The 22,339-nt window shown below is 42.0% G+C and overlaps 1 protein-coding gene across 1 annotated transcript in view; it reads left to right on the top strand.

Annotated features, from left to right (window-relative positions):
* The window catches only part of GLUD1 (glutamate dehydrogenase 1), a 501,976-nt gene that overhangs the window by 405,690 nt on the left and 73,947 nt on the right, over positions 1-22,339 (top strand). Inside the window, exon 11 of the mRNA XM_069610788.1 lies at positions 13,895-13,986. Coding sequence (XP_069466889.1) covers positions 13,895-13,986 — 92 coding nt within the window. The remainder of the gene's footprint in view (positions 1-13,894; positions 13,987-22,339) is intronic.

The following is a 22,339-nucleotide window of genomic DNA, read 5'->3' as shown; positions in this document are numbered from 1 at the left end:
GCAGTAAAGTGAAATTGACTGTACTTGCATATGCAACTTTCTAGACCCAGCACACACTAGCTTACAATAGGATGCTGGAGGGGTTACCCAGTATCCCCTTTTTCTAGCTTCTCATGTGACAATTTTATGTTACCCTTCCCTCACTGAATGGCTGGTGGCACTGGTTTACTTTTAACTACCGTGGTGTGCATTTGCCGCGGGCTGCGTTCGCAGCTGCAGTAAAGCACCCAAGGGTGCCATTTTTGTCAAAATGGCCTTAGTCTTCTTTTTTCGCCATTTCTTTGTGGAAAGGTCCTCCTTGAGATTTACTCTGTGCGCCAAACCAGGTTTGGTCCCTTTGTTCGATTCGCCTTTGGTGGGATTCACGAGTGAAGCCCGCCTCTGCCTCCAGGGTGTCTGGTGTGGGCAGGAAGTGAGGAAGATGCCTGAAACTCCCTGTGCTTAGTCTCCTAGGAGACCCAAATGCACTCTGTGGTGATTGGCCAGCTGCCTGTCCGGCAATGACAGCCACCCTGCTGGGTGATTGACAGCTAGGCTGGAATGAATGGGAGAGAACTGAATAAAAGGCGAGGCTTTTGACTTGAAAGGCAGCCTACCACTGGACGAAGGAACTGAAGAATTTGAAGAGGACGCTTGTTGCAACTCCTAAACCGTTGGTTTGCCTGGGAAAGCCCTGCTGCTGTGCTTTAAACTCCAAGTTCGCATCAACAAAGCCCCTGCAAGGATGACTTCTCCCTTTGAGTTGGTGGGACCAATCGACTCCAAAGTAAGCCACCTGGACATTCTCTCGGAGCTGGTTGACTTTCCACAGAGTTGCTGTTGGAAACCGAAACTCCAGGAAGAGGAACACCAGATTATGTACGTTGCTTTTAAGCTGGCCAAAAGCTCCAGGAACATCCTCCAGACTCCCAGGAAGCAGAACTGACTGAGCCTGAGCCCCCTCCATAGATTGCGGGACCCCAGAAGCAAGGAAAGCCCATCTCGACAGCCAGGGACCACGGTATTGCTATTGTCAGTCGCACAGCGGGGTGGCTGTCCTTGCCCGACAGCCAGCTGGCCAATCACCTAAGAGTGCATTCCTGTCTCCTAGGAGACTAAGCACATGGAGTTTTGGGCACCTCCCTCGCTTGCTGCCCCCGCCAGACACCCTGGAGAGGCAGGCTTCACTCGTGAATCCCACCAAAGACAAAACTAACAAAGGGACCAGACCTGGTTTGGTGTGCAGAGTAAATCTCAAGAAGGACCTTGCCACAAAGAAATGGCTAAAAAAGAAGACTGGGGCCATTTTGACACAAATTGCACCCTTCGGTGCTTTACTGCAGCTGCGAATGCAACCCGCTGTAAAAGCACACCATGGTAGTTAAAAGTAAACCACTGCCACCAGCCAGTCATCGAGGAAAGGGGAACATAAAATTGTTACATGAGGCTAGACAAAGGGGATACCAAGTAACCCCTCCAGCACCCAATTGTAAGCTAGTGTGTGCTGGGTCTAGAAAGTTACGAATGTAAGTAAAGTCAATTTCACTTTACTGCTTTTGGAAACAGTAGTTTATCCCAGACAAGGTATTTAAACCTTTAGGAAATCTGAAAGACTTCCCGGTGCCACTGCACTGAAGGTGCTGTGTGACACAATGTAAAAGATGATGCCTATGGAGTTTGTCAGACTCCATATCCAAAGGAAAGTGTTCAAAAATCACATTAAAATACATGAGAGTGGGGAAAAAGGGTCTTGCTCTCTTCAGGTTAAAAATGTAAAGTCCTAAAATCCAGAAAAGTTGCTCAGGGTCTCTAAAGTAGAGAGGAATTGGCACATTTCTGAGAATTCTCCCCAACAGTGGTTTTGGCGCCTTTTCTGCAGCACCATAAGCCGAACGGACCCCAGCCGGCCCCTAGGCTTGGGGGTTTCCTAACAGCCCTTTAAGATGAGCAGCAGCACCCTCGAGATATATGGGGATGCAGATTCATACTCTTGCACCAAATAATGACAACTCAATGGTTTGTCAAAGGGAGTCCGTTTAATGACGAGTACAAAAAAACGGAGAGTTCAATGAACATCAGCTTCCGCTCGATCTTCCTTCTCGCTTCAACTTCGATTAATTTCAGAAGAAACATAACATTTATACCAAAAAGTCGTCATCCCTGACATGTAATTCTTAAAACTTTAACATGCAACATGATTGGTTCTGGGAAGGTAACTTCAATATAGGTACTATATCTGTATATGGTAACGGGTAGAGGGGATTGGATAATCCGTGCCAGGTGGGCCAACTAAGCCCTTCGTTTAAAATGGCTACTGTAAACGTCACTAAAAGTACGATGTTTCATTGCTTCCAAGAACTATAGGACCCAGGATTGCTTGGTCCACTATGATTGGGTTGGCATCAACCCCACTCATACTTTTCCACTTGCACTGTAGAATCGCCAGCCAGGTGCAGGGAGTTAGTCTGCACCCCAGCCTTCCTTCAATTATGTTACAATCATCACCTCAGTGGTCATGTGTCAAATAGTTCCTTGCTGTTTGGCCTTGAGTCTGCTTCTTGGTCTTGGAAAGTTGAGTATGGGTATGGCGAGGATCCAAGCGTAGGTGTGAAAGTCTCCTCTTCTGCCTGCCTGGCCACGCGATTCAGACACCGTGAAATCGGCCTTCTTCATGCAATTTTGTGTGTTTGATTTACTTTTGCCATTCTGCCATCTGTGGCTTATTTTGACCTTTCTGAACAGGATATTCTGTTCTTTTTCACTTTAATTGTATCAACTGTTGGCCTATTCCAGTCTTGGCATGGTTACCTTCAGCTGGGTTTCTCTCCGTCTTAATTATCGATTTCTTTGCTGCAGCACAATCATCTTGAGACCTTTTTAGTAACCTCTTTTCAATCCTGCTCATGTGCGTAGTATAAGTATACTTATTCAAAGTGCTTCTTGAGGTAGATGTATGTATAGGTGGCGCTTGCTGCAATCTATTTCACTACTGCATAAGCAAGCTTCACGATTTCTTTCCTTCTTAGTTACTTTGCATATGTACACGTTTAAACTGACTATCTTAATCTTGTTAGTGGCATGTTTCTTTATCTCGGGTTCAAGATGTCACTTATCCATGGTATTTCGTCTCCTTATTATTCTCAGGTCGTTATATCTTCTATATGCACGTAATTCCGATTTCCTATGACGTCACCATTCATCTTCCTTTAGTATCTTCTGGGCTTCTTCGGGTACCACATTCTGACAACCGTCATTTTGTCTCGCTTGTAGGTATGGTTTTCTCAGTGGGTACTTTACTGTCCATGTTTTCTAAGGTGTCGGTACTTCAATAGGTGCTGTTTTTCTGATTGGCACTGGGCAGAGCCCAACTGCGGCTCTCTGCTGATTAATCTGTTCTCCATGTCACATATTTTGTCGTGAACGTTCCTGGTACTTCAAAGTGGGTGGCTGGAGTGCGAATGATACTTGGCACTCCCTCTTCAACCATCGAAGGATGCGATTCACCTGTTCAATATTCGCTTCTTACAGTCCCATACTCTGCTGAGGGGGATCTTTGGAGTATTCTTGAGGGCTCAGCAATGATTTGGACGAATTCGGCCTTTCCACGACATTGCACTTGAAATGGGCAGCAGGTCACCTGGTATTTGGGTTTCGCAGTTCAGGCTACTCGCAGGACCTCAGGAGATGGCTCAAATCAGTTAGTCTTGGGACTGTTTGTTCCCAACAGTCAAAGGGCAGGAGTCTTCCTGTTTGGAGTTCCTCTGTCGCAAAGAAGACTGGGTCAGGACAGCAGTGGTTGCTTCACGGTATTGTAAAGGGTCTGAAGGCGTCTCTGGTCATCTTCCTCTCTGGTTACTTGAGCTTCCAGTGTTCGACTTGCTTTTTACTCCAGGAGCCTCACCTTTTATACAGTTCCAGCACTCGCTCATCTGCAATCTTCCTCAGCAGTTTAAGTGAGGGGTGTTTGGCTGTCCAATGAGGACAGCCAGACCCCCAGTCGGAGCTGGTCCCATTCAGGCACTCTGGCAGACAAAGGACAGGAGGTTGGAAAACGCCTCTCCTACTTCTTGCCCACCCAGACACTCTGGAGCCTAGGTGGGGACACCCAAGGGTTCCTGCCAAAGCCAAAATGCACACAGGCCGCCTCCCCCCTACCCCCTGAATGTTAGAAGGGCTTCCAAAGAACAACCAAGCTAGTAATGGTGAAAAAACAAGGGAGCCTCTGAGTTGGTACTCAGCTGCCCCTATTGTGTTTAACCGGGGCTGTGGACATAGCCTGCGGTGGAAAAATCACACAGTAGTTGGTAGGGCACGTCCACTAACAGTCATAACTAGAAGATTGTCTCTGTGACATAAGTGACCGGAGCAGAGCGAGGGGGGATACTAAGAATCCCTTTGGCACTCCACATAAGGTGGTTTGCCAATCTCTCAGACTAAGCTTTTGGAGAGATACTAGGTATCTCCTTAAGAACTGTAGTTACAAAGATATACGAAAGAATATCAAAGGAATTTACCCAAGGGTCCCCAGCAACACTGCCCATAAGGAGCTGTGTGCTGCAATATTAAAGAACAGATAGTTATGGAGGACATATAGACTCCATAGGACGGGTAGAATACAAATAGTTCCAAAAGACCATGCCCATAGGAATGAATGAGTGGAAAAAGACTCCACTCATTCAGGATTAAAGAAAGGTACAGAATTCCAGCAAAAAGTGCTGGGGTTTTCAATAGGAGAGTGGATGAAGCATAATGATGATCGCCCTAACGGGCACAAGGCTCATTCCTTTTTTTTTTTTAAATTGTTGCATTGTTAGTTTACATGAAACCTTATACAACATTTTACACACTATAAAAAATATACAATTCATTTTTATAAGACGGCATATAAAATTCCACAGTCAAAAACATCTTCATAAAATACCTATTCCAGCCCTTAAATAGTATTTTTTTTTCCACTATAGAAACATTGCATATTGCATTCCTTTTTTCCAGTTCCTCCATTATATTTTGAAGCAATAAATTCAATGCTAGAATTAAGGAAATTATTTACACCCCACATACAGCGGCTCCAAAACAAGTGGATAGACATTTCAAGATCCCTGTTAAATCTATCTTTAAGATAGAGTGCACGTTTAGACTCAAAATGGGTACAGGTTAGTACAAGGTGCTTAAGCGTTTCTAGCATTCTGGTTTCTCCACAGAAACGACATATGAAACCAATTTGTGATTAAGTACCTTTTCTTTGTCCCCAGTGCCATATCCTTTCTAGAGTCGGCATTTGATTGAGTCTAAAGCGCATAAATATTAATCTCGCCCTATGACAAGGGAATCTTTGTAAATAAAGGGGAATGCATTCCCTTGCGTGTCCAAAATTTGCATACTCCTTATAAGAGGAGTAAGACTCCACCCCATTTACTGTATCAACCCAATCCACCTTGAATAAAAGTCTTAACTAGTCCAGGTCGTTGTACCAGGCCTTCTAGGTAAATACCTAGAGTATGTAATAGAAAATTCATATTATCACTGAACCTTTTAATAGATATAACTGACCCGGATTAAACAACCTTATTTAACAATTCATATAGGGTGTTTACAGGTGGATCATTCATCTTTCTAAACAAGGATAATTGCCTCCACAGATATCTTGCTTTGAGTGAGATAAGACATAACTCATGGCGGATAATGGCATTGGGGACTGCCATAGATAGGCCAAGTAGTTCTTTCCACATTTTCCCCTGAACCACATTCAAGCATGAGCTCATATCATGGGTACAAATGTCCAAACCATACAAAAGAACCGGCTCACATTTTGCAAGATAGAAACGCCTTATAGGTAAGAGCAAACATTTACATACCCTAACCTTCAAGAATTTCATTTGAATCTTTAATTTAGACGCTTTTCTCTTCCAGGCTCAATTTCCACATCTTCAGGCTAGATCTGTTAGTAAAATTATAGCCTAGATATGTTATAGCCTGGACCTGTTCCACCTGATCCTCTCCCATCTTCCAACTGTAAGATTTAATGGTTCTTTTCTTGGTGACCACAAACGTTCAGGATTTGGAAGCATTGGGGGAGAGATTGTTCTCCATCGCATACTGATAAAAAATATCCATCTTTCTACGGAGACCACGTGGAGTGCGGTCAAAAAGAATAAAATCATCGGCAAAGGCCATCCACTCAATAGCCAAACTCCCCAACCTAACCGGCGTAATGGAAGGGCCCTGCCACATGTCCTCCACATCGCTTACGTATAGGTTGAAGAGCGTGGGTGCGAGTGAACAGCCCTGCTTGACCCCAATCTTAGTGTCAATGGCCTCAGAGAGTACCTTCCTGTGTCAAACGAACCCTGACCGAGGTATTCCTATGCAACAGAGCCAAGAGTTGGACAATCTTTTGAGGGAAATTAATTGCTAACATTTTAGTCCACAATCTCGCTCTGATAACCCCGTCAAAGGCATTGGAAAGGTCTAAGGATGCCATAAAAATTTCACCCATGTTGGATTGATGGACCGTATCTCTTAAATGGGCCAAAATATTCCCATTCAGGTCGGTTCCCAAACCCTCGCTAAAGCCAACCTGAAATTTGCTAAAGCAAGCATTCCTCCTAATCACTTTATTAAGATCTCTTAAAAGTAGAATACCGAAGACCTTACTAGCTGCATCTAAAAGTGCTATGGGTCTATAGTTCTGGGGATTGAGGACATCACCTTTTTTAAATATAGGTACAGTAATACGTTGAGCCCGAGATTTGGGGATGATGTGATTTTTAAAGATATCGTCAAATATGGGTTTAAGCAGTTCTGCCCACATTTCAGGTGCCGCCTTGATGACGAATGGAGTTATGCCGCCAGGGCCCGGCGCTCTAGATGGTTTGAGTTTATTAATGGCCCAAATGATATCCTCAAAATCCCAAGAGCAATCGCCCACCACTGGAGGACCTAAATCCATATCTCTGTTCCCTAGAGAAGGCAAGAGTCAATTCAAACTTTTTCTTGTAGTAAGAGCACCAAGCCTCTGCTTGGATAGGGCAATCAAGTCTTTCTTTTACCGGAGTGAGTGTGTTATTGACAGTAGCCCAAAATTTAACATCTCTGCCCTTACAAAGGTTGTACATCATCAGTTGATGGTCTGCAAGATATTGATCACATTTCAGAGACATAATCAAATTTTTGTGTTTCATGATTTTTTTTTTCTTCCTAAACTGCAATTCAGCAAAAGAGATGGGTAATTTCTTCAGAATCCTTAGATCTGAATTTAATGCGCTTGGGTCTTTGGATTCTGGAGTCTCCAACTCTCCCCCTAGGTTTCGCCACCTCCATATCACCTGGCCTACTAATTTTGTATGCACATGACAACATAATATTGTAATGTGATTTCCCCCCCCCCCCCCCAGTGAGGGATCCTCTTCCCTACTAATTCGAAGCAACGCTAAGGTCGGGTTCTCCAAGATCAAGGTATTAAATTTCATAATCGTTTTCTTGTTCCATACGATCAATCTCTGGTTATTTGCCGCCTCCAAGCCCATAAACCCAGGATTGATGTGGATACCTGGACATGGAAGTGTTAGAGAGAAGAGTAGAGGTATATGATCGCCCAACTCTACCTCCATAAGTGTCCATTTTCCAACTATTGGATACATAGAAAAAATAAATTCTCGAACTATTACTTCCCCTTTTCCAGGTATATTTGGGTAAGTTCCAGTCCGAGTCATGGTCTAAGAGCCCCAAATCCCAATGTTCAAGGAATTTATCCCACCATATACCTCTCACGATTAGGCTGGAGCAGTTTTGGGGTAACCCCTCTTTCATTCAGCATAGAACCCTCAGCACAGGATGAGTTAAAATCTCCTCCCATGATAATGCGATTTCCAAAACCCTTCTCAAACCAACCTCCCAGAATTTCTCCAAGGGATTCCTCCTCTATATCAAGGGTCACCTTTAGAGGATTCCAGTATAATTCAACAGGAGGATAGGATCTATATTATTCTCTGACGATAAGACAATACCCAGAAGCCATTCACTCGTAAAAATCACACTACCATGAAAGCCCAGATTACGATCAACCGCAAAAGTCAAACCGCCACTAGGCCTCCCTGCTACCCCCCTCAATGCTAATGAGAAGGTATAGAAGCCATCTATAAACGTATCGGTAAGAATCATGGTTTCCTGGAAAAAATAAATACGGGGGCAGGTGTAACTTTCACCTTTAGTCAAAAATGTATTGAAATGTGATCCCCCGCATGAGTTCCAGGAAATAACCTCGATATTAAAACTGTTAGGAGCACCCATTGCCTTGTCTAAGGGTCTCTAAAGTTTTAAGCGCTGATTGCAACCATGACCAATCCTGACCACTATTAAGAAGGCTAGAAATTGGAGCCAATGCTGGATCTGAGTTTTGTAATTTTTTAGTACCCAATTGTGGAATTTGTTCCGTTTGGATGTTAATCGGTTCCTTATATTGAAGGAAATGATCGGCCTCTTGATCGTCCACTAATGTAAACAGACCATAACCCAGAGAATTAAGGTTTTTTTCTTGGGTACGCACCATATCTGCCACCATCACCGAGTGAAAGCAACTTACCATTCGATGATTATTATGATTAGGTAAAGAAATGGCGTCTGTCGTCGGTTGTTATAGCCTGCAATAAAGGAATTTTTTTAAACAAATTTAAGAGATGTGTTCTATTTAGACTAGCTTGAGAATCTGTTTTATTATTAATCCAACCCAATATGTTCCCTGTATGGATCTTTGATGGGGCTGTACCGAAATAGACTGCATCTTTGTGTTATCCAAAAAAGGTTTTACCAATGCGTTTCCTTGAGTATCCTGGATTTTAGAGGCCTGCGTGTCTAATGGGCTTTCCCCCATATTCTTAAGAGTAGAACCACTCCCCCTCTCAACCACGGCAATCGGCCCATTAAAAGAGGGAGTATTGGAATATGCTACCAGGGCCATTACTTGGGCAATGGGGAGGGGATTGATTTGTTGTGTGCCTATAGATGTTCTAGCATGTTTAGTGCTAGTTATTTTTCCAAAGGCTGTCATCTTAGTTTGTTTAGTTTGGGGGCGATCTTAACCAATTCTCAATAAATTACCCTCTTGGGTATTGGGGTTCATATTTTTTTCTCCCCTAGCTAAAGAGCCTTTGTTAATGGCCTCCCCCCGCACCTGCCCCTCTTCCCTCTTAGGGCCATTGGCTGCCCCACTATCCTCAAACTCTTCTTGGACGGGAATATTCCTAATTGCTTTAAGATTGGAATTTCTGCCTTTAATTTTAGTATTAGGCATATTTTTAGTTTTTTGAGCATCCTAACCTGTTTTTTTGTTTTTTTACATCTATACACAGGAGATTGGGGTACCTCATTAATGTCATAGTTAGAAGTATTGGCAGGGCATACTTCATCAGGCTCCGTCGATCTACCCGTTTCCGATACTGGGTCTGCTCGTTTTTTCTCCATATGTTTTTTTTTGTTTACATTTTTGCCCCTTTTTAGGTGGAGTTTGTTGGATGATTATTGCAGCCTCACTGCTAATATTCAGACATTCCACCTCCTTAGATATTTCCCTATCGTGCTCCTGGGCACTGGAAATGTCCATGTCCTGTTCTTGAGTATGCCCCCCTGTTGCTGTCGCAATGGCATCCAAAAGAACAGATGGACTGTCGGGACACCTTAATTCATTTCCATATTTATTATTCTGTGACTTTTTTTTTATCTCCTTGACTTGGGAATTCGTGGTCCGCTATCCCTCTATCTGACCAGCTAGGGCGATCCCCTGAAAGCATAACTTCCAACAGAGTGGTAATGTTAGCATCCATCGTTGTTAACCTAATGCCTTGTTCCTCTCTATCATATTGATTCTGCTTTTTAATATTCTGATCGTTATAGGTCTTACCCTCCACAAGGCCCTCCAAAAAATGCCAACCGTGTAACTAATTGATTAAAGGCAGCTTGTTGGCCTACCGTAGAACCACAGAGCATCTCTTGGGATTCACCCATGGTTTTCAGAGCCAAATTTAAACTAATATGTAGGTTAGATAGGAGGGGTAGAAGATGATCTCCTCTATCCTCCCTACCCGAGCAAGATTTTTCCTGTTTGTCCTTGCCTAGAGTGCGAATTTCCAATATTGCCTGATCGGGTTCGGTTGAACTATCCACTGTTTCTGGTCGGTTATAACCATCCCTATCCGTTTGAGTAAAGGCAATCTTCCCATGTATAAGAATCTTAGGGGCCTCTAATACTGGTGTGGTGTGGGTTTGTTGCTTACCCTCTTGTTGTTTCCCCAACATGATAATATCTCTAGTTTGAGAGTGCACCACTCTGTGCCCCCTCATATAGGCTCCTCACCCCCTTACCCTTAGAGATCTCCCCGTCCGTATCTCTTAATCAATTTCTTTAAGCAAGTCCCCCGTAGCATCTGCCATAAGCAAAAAGGAATCGTCCAAGTCACCACCCCCGATAGGTTGATTAAGATTATGATGGAGAGGAATTTGGGTCCCTTTAAATTGTTCTCCCCAACTAGCATATTTAGACTTGGTAGGGCTAATAGCACATTGTAGCTTATCCTGTTAACCTTTCCAAAGATAAACACTGCTGGTAAAATATGAATGGAATAGTTTGTACCAAAAGGGTATTTACCCTTGTTGTTTTCTATCATATTACGCCTTAAGTCTGGGCCATGAATTTCCCTAGCTTTCATTTTTTCACTTAAAGCAGCCTTCTGAAGTGGGGTAGATGCATGAAAACGAACCACCCTTTTAGTAGCAAGTAGACTTTGTTGAAGACATTCTTCATCCGCAAGTTCAATCCAGCTTGTCCCTATTACCCCCAAGTGCCTCTGTATCTAGATTTTCCCCAATAAGCGTTTGTGCCTTCAGAGCTGTTAAATTAATGATGGGTGGTCCCTCCACACTCACCTCAGTTGTGTGATTTGGCCCACCTTCATTTACCTCAGCAGATATATTAGAGGCAACATTATTTTCCATGTGATCTATATCAAAAGGCACCTTGCACTGTATCGGAGAGCCCAGCTGAACTTCTACTACCTTATACTCTTCACTCTCAACAGTTTCAAACCCGCTTCTAAGTGCCGGCATATTCAAGTGAATTAATTATATCGAACCACTCCCTAAAAATAAGAGGAGAGTACATCTCGCAGCCTCTAGAATATAGATGCAGAAAAGAAAAATCTTAAATTTCCAAAAATAAACACAGCCTAATAATGAAAGAATAGGTGTCAAAGAATACACCAATGTAAAAATTGCAAATAAGACCATGAATAACTAGGGGGATAAGACTCGCAACCCCTGTGTACGAATAAATAAAAAAAAATACAAAAAAAAAGGGCCGAGAGAAAACAATATCAATAAAATATATACGACATTCAGCAAATATAAAGTTCAATATAGCATGAATTAAAAAATATATATAATATTTGCACTGCCTTGGGAACGCCAGATGGCTTGAGGAGTAGCCTTAGTCCGTCTCTCCTCCCCAGTGTCCAACTAAACAGAGCAATTACCCAAGAGTGTTCCCTCCTTTAGGAGTTTAGATAAACATTAAAAGTCCCAAGTAGCAACCATACAAGGTTGAAACCTAAAATAGCAGTAATTGTAGGACGATACCTGGGATCAAAAGAGCTCCTCCAGTCTCCCGGTGTCCTACTTAGTAGGCTAATACACCAAAATTGCAGGAATCTTGCACGAGAGTTGTAGTATAGGCAGAAACTTGCCACTGTATCAAGATTACGCACAGGGTCTCCAGCGTAACCCGGTGCCTCCCAGAACCAAACAGCAGACAAACAGTACTGTAAGTGCCGCGCCTTTGTCCCCGCTGCGGGCTTAACGCCGCAAGGGTGGTTGGTCAGTCAATAAATGTTGATAAGGGGTCACGTGGCCTCGACAAGCTCCGCCTCCTCCAGGAAGCGAGAAGGACACAGCAAGAGCTACCGTCGGCTCGCAGTGCTGTCCAAACAGATTGAATGAAGGTAAACGTTTGTTTTACAAAAGCGGACCTTCACTAGGCAGGAAAACACCTTTTAGGGATTGGAGTAGAATGCTGATGTTTGGAATTTGTTCCATACTGCATCATTTTACTTACTCCCTCTGCTGATTTAGGTCATTGAATACATTTTAAGAACCTTTGGTGTATAGGTTTTATTATTGAGTATTGTACCATATCGCCTCCTTGTTACATTTTTTAGTGTGTTTAAGGCCTTGAATAAATGGAGTAGGTTTCCATTCTTGTCAAAACTGAATTGTGTGCTTCACTGTGTGGACCTCTGACACTACGCTCCTGGGAATTGCCTTGATGGTTTTCCACGTTTACCTTGATTGTGTTTTGGCTAACCTCAGAGTTCCCCAGTTCTCTAGGACTAGGGTGGCCTCCTAAAATCTGTCCACCGGGCCAGATTCTAGAAATCCATGTTAACAGTGGACAAAACGCTGGATAGCAAGAGAAATGTTTTGATACTGTCAATTTAATCACCTTATATGAGCTAGCTATGCCACTTTGGTGCTCTAATACTGTGGTTGTTCATGCTTATGGATCTGTTTCAAGTTTGCGTCATTGGGCTCTGCGTCGCTGTCCAGACCATGCCCTTTATCTGGCCAGCATTGGCGGTAATGTAGCTATTTCAGGTTGCACAAACTAAGGGCAGCACAGATGGAGGGGGAATTTCTTCTCTTTACAGAATGAAGCCTTAAGGCCGCTGCTTCATCTGTGTCAAACCCACCCCTTTGGGATTTTAACTTGGGTCTAGATACCCTACAGAGGAGGCATTTTGCACCCATGTCTTCCTGTAACCTTCACCTTTCCTAGAAGATGGCCTTCCTTGTTGCAGTGCATTCATTCAGGTGAGTGAGTTGCCGACTGTCTTGTAGTAAGCATATATGTGTACATTCTGCTAAGGTGATAACATTCCCAACCACCATTCCTAAGATCCTAACTGATTTTCATCTGAATCAAGGAAATGTTCTTGCCAGTTTTTAACCAAGGCTGCATAAATTGCCAGCAGACGTAAATATGTGATTTAGACAGGGCAAGACCTTAGTCTTTGTCGGACAATCTTCTTGTTGTCTGACAGTGGTGTCCACAGTGGTGTTTCACCTGTATTCAAGGAGACAAAGTGATGATCTGCAGTTATTTTGCATTTCTAAACCCTAGACTTTGCAGGTTATTCCTGCTGCTGAGGTACTGAATGCACATTCACACAGATTCAAAGCCTCCTCACTAGCTTTTCAAAGGCATGTTCCAACAACTGATTTTATGATGGCCATGTATGCATTCTGTAGATGCTTCCACCAGGATAGATGCTTCTTTTGACCCATTTGCCTGAAGCAGCCTGATCTATGCTCTTCTCCTTTCCAGTAAATATTTGGTTTATCTGTATTAACACGTTATAAAGGAGGTAGCTACATGGAAGAAGAGGTAACAAAATATTAGCTGATTGGTCATTTATCCTCTTAGCCTATGGCTCTCCCTCCTCTGGACAACTCTCACCTGGGTGTACAGGCCAGTACTATTGCACAGAATGCTTGGTGTAAAAAACATAGGAAGTACTTGGCTTTCCTTGTACCAGAGTTCTGAATTCTTTGCTGCAAAGATGCTGCACAATGCCGCCAGTTACAAGTTGCGAAGGTGGGAAGCTACACACCAAGAACTGAATCACCAGGAATGTTTTTTCATTTGTGTATTCACCAACCTATTCAGGGAAACTAAAATAAAATCTATGTTGGTAGCTTGATGTCATCTGCACTTTTTCAGTACCCTGGAAAATGTATACACGAGTTCCCCTGATATTTGAAAAGTTCTAGATTAAGCAAACTGTATGAAAAGCAATCTGTGTGCTGCAGTACTTAATTCCAGCTTGTATCTTATTATCATGTATCATTCATTTGTTATGTTCTTCTCTAGTGTCTGTACAAGAAAGCTTGGAGAGAAAATTTGGGAAACATGGTGGCACTATCCCGGTGGTGCCAACAGCAGAGTTCCAAGCCCGTATCTCTGTAAGTACCGTGCATTGTTAATTTCAAGTAAGATCTTCTGTGGCGTTGTCGCCTGCAAGAGCCTTAGATAGCTGCATTATGTAAATTTAACGCAGGCTTACTGACATAGTTCCAAATGAGGAGGATCGGTGTGAAATAATTGAGCTGACACACAAGGAACATTTTTTTCTGAGGGTTGTCCTGAGAACTATTGCATTACTGACCATGGTTATCACTTTCCAAATGTGCCCATGTTTTTCCTTCTTTTTTATTTTGTTTCTGTAAATGTATATAATGATTTGGGTCTTTTACAGAGTTAATAGTGTGGGCTCTAGTTTCTCCCAGCATCCTGGTTTCAGCAGCCGATGGTAGAGTTGGCTAAAACAGCACCCGTCGGTCCACTATGATGAGCACTGTTTATGGAGTAAAAGTCCAACTTTCGTAGGACTGTAGAAGACTTGCTCTTGGGTGTGCAGGGCTCCAATTCTTAGCTACCGAACCTTTTGGGTAGTTCAGGCCAAACCTGTGTTTGAACAGCAAGGTCTAGTCTTGGAGGGAGAAGGGCTGTATGCAAGTACAAAGACCTCCGGGCATACCTATAGTCAAGAATTCACTTGGACACTAGTTTTTATATAAATAGTTATTATAAACCCAAAGGTCACTAACCCCATACTAGAATTACAGGTGGTGAACTTCACACACATTTATATGTGATGCTTGTGGATCTACTTTGATCCGCATGCTGTGCATAGACTGACATCTAGTGGTAGGTGCATAGTATTGCATTCTTGTTTTCAAACTTCAAAAAGGGACGTTGATGGGTTGTTTGTAATACTATCCCTGTGGTGTAACATGTATTGTACCCATGCTCCTCCATGTGTCGAGGTCCCTCAGATTGTGTTTTTTCCACAATCGTTGTCTGTCGCAGAGTTCATATCTCTACTACTAGATATACATTAGTTTACATTGATTCATATTTGCTATTTCGACATCCATCTAGACTAATGACTCTTCAGCCTCTTGTGACTACCGTCTGAAGTTTCGACAAACTTCTTTCTCGATGGCTGGTGCCGGACCTCAACAAGCTTCGGCCTTTGCCGTAGGGTGGGTGTGTGGGGGTGGTCTTTGACATTTACATTCCTTTTATAGAATGCTGCTTTCTGCTTCTCCTTTCTATTTGTATTGGTCTAGGTGCCGCTAAAATGACGCAAAATTATGCAACGGGCGCTGTTGAGGAGAATTTTCATTTCTGTGGCAATTCCCTTTAACCTTAGAGACCCCCAGCTCTTTTGCTGGACTCGGGGCTTTTACATTTTTACTCGGGAGTGAGCGGACCTTTTTTCACTCTTGTGTTTTCCTGACTATGATTTTCTATGTTCCTAACTGTTTTTATGGAGTCAGGTAAACTCCATAGGCATCTGCTTTTGCATTGACACACAGCACCCTTGGACTTCTCTTAATGTTTAACTAAATTTTCTTGGATGAACTACTGTTTCTAAGAACAGTAAGGAAAGACAGGGGTCATCTTAACTTTATGGATCCAGCACACACCACCCTATGTGGGGGGGCTACATAGTAATTCCTTTACCACATTCCTCATGTAACATTTTGTTACACTAACTCACTTGAATGGCTGGTGGCAGTAGTTTCTTTTTTACTACCTAGTGACCTGTATCTGCAGGCTAACCCTTCAGCTGCAGTGCTACACCCAAAGGTGACCATTTTCTTAAAATGGCCCATGTCTTTTTGCGCCATTTCTTGTTTGTTGGTTTCTTCTGGGACTTTACTCTGCATCAGGTTTGAGTCCTTTGTGTGTTTTGCCTTTGGCGGGCTTCAGCCCTGAAGCCCGCCCGGGCTCCAGTGTGTCTGAAAAGGCAGGAAGGGAGGGAGGGTCCCGAAACGTCTGTCCTTTTTGTCTCTAGGTGTGCATGACTGAAACCATTTCCAATTGGCTGGCTGGCTGTCTTGGAGGAGAGCCACCCTGCTGTGTGATTGACAGCCTAGGGCTGTGAATAATGGGAACTTGCATAAAAAGCAAGATTTCTGGAACTAAAAACAGTCGTCCATTGGAGGTCAACATCCGGAGAGGAAGACGAGAAGACGCCAGTGTTAGGCAAAGTTTGTATGCAGTACCCTTTGGGACCACTACACACAACTATGACTACAGGTGTAAGCAAAACCAACCTTTGGTAGAAGTCTGTACTACAGTGTTTGGTAGCGGTGCTGAGCAGCCAGGCTTCTCAAGAGCCTGCAAGTGACACAGGCTGTTTGGCTGCGGACCCTGCACGTTTATTCTCCTGGACCGACTGACTGCTGGAATCAATAACATTACTGCATGTCATCAGCAAGAGGAAGCATTCTGCATTCGTAACGTGCTGTTTTGGACTGTAATAAGTAAATAACTCTGTTTTGGTCCAATTACTGTGACCTGTTACACGAGTTAGTGTTTTGGAGTTAGTGTTAGTCTCTTGACTGTGTTGCCGGCCATCTCTATCAGCTTTCCTTACCACCTATTCTTTCATTGCAGCCATAATCCCTTGTGCCTCCTGCGGCCCCTCCCCTTCCCATTGGGATTGGGGCTCATTTTTACAAAATAGCCGTGTACGCGCACCACGCGCGCACCGCAAGTGCCTGCAAGTGAAAGAGGCTGTTTGGCTGTTCGGCCGTGCGGGTGTGCGAACAAAGTATTGAAGTTCTTTTTCATTTTATTATTAATTTTTCTTTTTGTCTGTTTGTTTCTTATGCTATTATGCTATGCTATTCGTATAGAATCAAGGTCGGAATTGTGTGCCCTTGATACCTGTGTATATGTATGAGCGTTGTTAGCCCACTGATATTCCTTTGAACTCAATAACATACGTTACAAATTGCCTATTGCAAAGTGTCAGGCTCTTGATTAATATAAACAAAAGATGGCTAATGGGCTGAGAAGTGGAAAGTGTTCAGGCATGGTGCCACCCACTAATTTTGGCAACGAGACTGAGTGAGAAATGCTATACATATTTGCTAAATTGTGATGCCAACTTCGGTAACTTTATTCCAGTCACACAGGATACAACATCCAATACCTTAACTGCAGGTTCAGACAAAGAAGGGAACTTGCTTAATCGCGACTTCGATATTAAAGCACTAGCCGACCTGGATTTTCGCATCAGACTATCGGCCTGCTGACTCCACTTATTCAGAGAAAACATGATTTACAAGAAAATGCGTCCGGAAGTAATACACAATTGCCACCTAACACTAATCCACCACTGTTCAGGGCAAATATGAGCAACTCTGGTGTTGCTTCCCACCCAGAATCTCCCTCAAGTCCAGACCCTGGTATTCCTTATTCTCAGAATAATGGCAGTGAAGCCAGTATACCTCCCACTCCAAAAGACCAAGAACCTTTCACTTTCCCTGTAATAAGAATCCTTGACTTGTTAGATAAAGGGCATGACGTTACTCATTTAGAACTGAGAGACATTAAATATACCATGAATGAGATAGATTCTAAGGTGAACAGGATGGAAGGTTTTATTCTTGCTTTGGATGGTCTCTTCCTAAAGTCAGTTACACCTCCTGAGGCCAAGACCATACATGAACAAAGCACTTGGACTATAGAATTCTGTCCTGTTGATACAGCGGGCTCTGAGTCTGAATCACCAAATGAAAATATGTCAATACGACATAAATTAGCAACTATAAATTCCATTTTAGTCGATCTCAGAATCATGCTTAATCCTTCCAATCCTGTTTCTCCACTAGAAAAGACAACAAAATCTGCTGATAGCCCCTCAGTCTTACTTAAAATCATTGAAGAACAGAAACGGTCTATTAGCACTGAGGAATGCAAATCTGAATACATAGGTTACGCATCTAGAAGATTCCACAAAAATCAAAAATGTTGCGTCAAACGTGCGGGGGGAAAAAAACGCAGATCAGCCAATGAAAAAATAAAACAAATATATAAAAAAGAAAACTTGGTGAACCCGGAAAGTGGCGGTGAATGCGATTGATGTGGCACAGCTCTCTGTGGAATGCCAATCGCATCTAGGTGCCGATTGTAAAAATGTAGATGAGACGAAAGAAGCCAAAGCAATAGTAATCCTCTGCGACAATCTTGTAACAGTTTCAGTCGAGGTACACGCTGTACCTGCAGCTTCTGTGCTTCAACATGATCCAAAGTATGAATCAGTTAACATGAGTGAGAATGAAGGGGATGTAACAAAAATCCAAAAAACACTTCCCAATTACTTTAATTTCAAAGTGTTGGTAGGAAAAAAAAACTTTGAATAGTTCTATAGAGTTTCCCAATCATATAACCGACTCAAACAAAGCATCCAACCAACCTACTGGAGGGTTAGCTAAAAAGTCTCCTCCGCTTTTATCGGAAACACTACAAAATAATCTGGTGACTACCCAAGCTATCCATTCTAATAATTTACCTACTACCCTAAATGGAAGTGGAAAGCAAACCAAATTACCTAATGATCCCTGCACAGACTGAGTTTGTAACTGGAGTCCCTGTCTGTGTTGCACATGAAACAAACAATCATCGCAGAGCAGCAATCTTACTGTTGTAAATATGCAAGAGTCTATGCGTATAGCATTAACAGCTGGCATTCCTCCAATTGAAATAATCAGCTTTTAAACACGAAAGCTTCTGGTAATTAATCTAATGTGCACTCAGAGCATTTGCTACTATTAAATGTAGAGTCAGTCACTCAACCTGTGTCTGCGGGACCAGAGGATGGTCACATTAGTAAAAATCTGACTGATCTAAAAAGCATCTTGTATCTTGAAGATCGCATATCTGAGCAAAATGATCAGACTAATGCAACCCATATAGGTAGTACTCTTGAAAAAGATAACATTAATGAAGCCAGACCCTTATGCTCAAATGCTCCTAATAAAAAACACATTAACATGATAGGGCTTGAGGGCAATCGGGAAATATTACATGGGGCGCGAATTAACAGAAAATTATCTTTTGGATCTTTTCTGTGCAATTCCATCACTAAGAATTATATCATCCAGCGACATTGATCGTATTGCCTTGGCTCTTACTAACAACTTTCGTATGACATGGTCACTTATTTTCTTAACATGTACTGAAACTTATTTGGTCTTACAGAAGGGAACTTTCAGAAATGGGATTCTCATTGCATACATTTAATGATGAAAAACTGGCAGACAAATTTTTATATGCAAATCAGCGCTGTAACTCAAATGAGTATAAAATGAATGGTGATCTGACAACTAGTGCCAAAAATGATAAATCTTGTATATCTCAACTCTTGACAATCAGTCGTACCAATAATGAAATGGCATGGCTAAAACCATTGCTAAAAACGATATTTGTGGCAAATCAAGATTTGTTTACACCATAGGCTAAGGAGAAGTCTATCTTCTCATAGAACTCGTGTGGGTTCAGTAATATTTATATTTGGCTTGCCACGCTTGTAAAACCACCAACAATTATTCTGTTCCAAGAAACCATGAAAATGGCACCATTAGTTATCCCAGACTACCATTCCTACTGCTCCCCTGCCTCTAAAGGCATAGGTGGTAGGCCCTTTGGCGGCTTAGCTATCGCAATCAATGCCGCCGCTTGTAGGACAACCCTGGTGTATTCATCCATTCATGTTTTAGCAATATTCTTATGCCTCAATAAATGCGAGACAAACGCAATCCTAATAATCAATGTGTACTATAATCCCTCGAAATATTCGATTCTTGATATCTTTGACGATCTAGATTGTTGTTTTGATCAAGCTTTAACCATGTACTCCAATTATGAGATTATTGTAGGCGGGGATTTCTATTCACAATGCAATGGACAGCTTATAAACGATCTTGCCCGTAAGCAATCCAATTCAATTGTTGGCAAAGAGGGGCAGACTTTCGAGATCATTTTGAGAATTGGGGTATGTCATTCATCACATTTAGTCAGTCTTCGAATGTACACACCTGGAGAAGAGGTAAAATTGGTTCTGTAATGGATTTTGTGTCTCTGATTCACTGTTATCCAGAACTGATTTGGCCAAAATTGGGGAAATTATCTATAGTGATCATGCCCCAATTGCTCTTACTACTTCACTTGATATTGATCAATGGCACTCTAACATCTTTCTACTTCCGATTGAAACCAAAAGGGATAACATTTCTTTAAGATAGAATCCAACTTTATGTAGGAAGCTAACAGAGTACAAAATCGGCTTAAAAGCTTGACTAACTGGGAGTCTATAAACTCCTATTCTATTGACCACGCAAATTTAATTATCAAGGATTTCATCGAAGATGCTCTTAATCATTACAGAGCCAAAATACCTCTTTCCGTGCCTATTCACAAATATAGATTCAATTTTAATATCAAAATGTTAAAAAATATCTCAAAATCGTGACATTAGAAGATTAGAAATAAGGAATTTACCGGTCTTGCAATACATACTAATAAAGAAGCGTATTATTCGTGACTATAAATTCAAAATTAAAGGTGTCCATTTGGAACAACATAATGAGCAAAATTGTAAAATGATTAAACCAATTTGTTGCCGCAATTCACGCTAGATTTGGTCTGCCCTGAAAAAGGGAAATGTACCAGACAGATTTCACAAGTGTGAAATAAAAGCAGAAACATGGATATCTTATGTTATATAATACTGGCCCGCTTTACTAACATAAATGGCATCGTTCCGGTTCTTTCGTCCAATCATTTTGTTTGGTCCACGAATGATATAATGTGGGTCATTAAGAAACTGTCTAATTCCCATGCTCCGGGCCCCGATGGTATTCCAAGCTGTGTATATAGATCGGACCCTATATTTTGGAGTAAAATCCTAAAAGTTAAATTTGACAGCATTCTTCAAAAGGGTCTTATTCCAACATCTTGGGTCACTTCCATTCTTATACCCCTTTATAAAAGGGTGATTCCAGTTTACCTGAGAATTATCGTCCCATATCCTTGACAGATGCAGCCGCAAAGGTTTTTTTCCATCTTAGTCATCCATGACTTGGAAAAATATCTGATCTGCCCACAAAATGCACTCAAAATGTCAGGTTGGATTTAGGCGTCCGTTGGAAACAACCTTAAATGCTACAATCAAGGCCCATCTGATTGCTGGCGTTAAAAGAAGGGAACTTGGTAACGTATACATTGCCTCCATCGACATGTCTTCCGCATTTGATTCAGTAGTGAGGCATGTCTTATGGAATAAAATGCGTAAATTTGGAATTCCAGAACATTTTATATACTGGATTACCAAATCTCATACAAATACATCATGTAGAATTGGTTTGATTCGGGGTGGTTCCCTAACTGAATCTGTTCCCCTTTATCTTGGTTTGAAGCAAGGATGCAACTTTGCATCACTGCTTTTCAATTTATATCTTGCTGATATGGACGATCTTTGGGAATCAGCTATCACATATCCTGCAACCCCAGCTGGTCTTCAAACTAAATTGGACCTATTCTCAAGGTACGCCTATAATCGCAATCTTTTTCCCCAGTCCATCCAAGACTCATGTTATGATTTTTCAATCTGGTAAAAAGCCTAATAAATTTAGATGGAGTATTGGTGATATCCCTATACACAAATTAAGAGATCTATTATTTGGGATATCGATTGAGAAATGTGACTACTATTAACTCATGGGTATACTACTTAAAGCAAAAAGCCAGGCCTCTACTGTGTCAAATGAAAATCATTTTTTTTTGCAAACTGTGCACATTTTCAATCCTATCACTTCTTGAGTTCCTGACATTAAAAGTGGAACCAATTCTCTTATATGCACTTGATATTCCCGGTAGCCTGCACAAGGAACTGGACTCATTACAGGGCATTGTGGTCAAAAAAGCTTTGGGTTTATCTCTATCTATTCCTAACTGCATCATTAGACACGAAATGGGTCTTCTCTCCTTATCTACCAGATTTACATGGCGTGCTTTATCCAACTATTCCAAAATTTTGAATTACCCTGACAATTCCATCTATTGCGTCTTCTCTGACTTTAAAAAGGGTTGCTCCTCTAGCTCTATTACCAGCTTTTATAAAACTATGGAAAAAACTTTAATGAGCTTGTGTGTTGATAGTGAAGATCTGTACAGGCGTCCAAATTATGTGAAACAAAAGCTATTTCAGAATGATTGGTGTGAAACCATTGAACAAATTGCTACTCTAAACACATATAAGGAATATGCGAAATTTCCACACAAAAGGGATGGTTGCAATGACTACCTTAAGATGTTCCCATGTAACACAACTAGAACGTACTACATGCGTTTTAAGCTAAACCAATATCATACTTCGAACTAACAAAGTATTGGGGAATCGGAATAAACAAACAGGGCACTTCTAATTGTCGGTTTCCTAAATGCCCTGAACAAAAC

Source organism: Ambystoma mexicanum, chromosome 8, assembly GCF_040938575.1.
Source record: "Ambystoma mexicanum isolate Mex_15411 chromosome 8, UKY_AmexF1_1, whole genome shotgun sequence".
NCBI lineage: Eukaryota > Metazoa > Chordata > Amphibia > Caudata > Ambystomatidae > Ambystoma > Ambystoma mexicanum.
The sequence above is the reverse complement of the archived record's forward strand: the minus strand, read 5'-3'. Positions and strand labels throughout refer to the sequence as shown.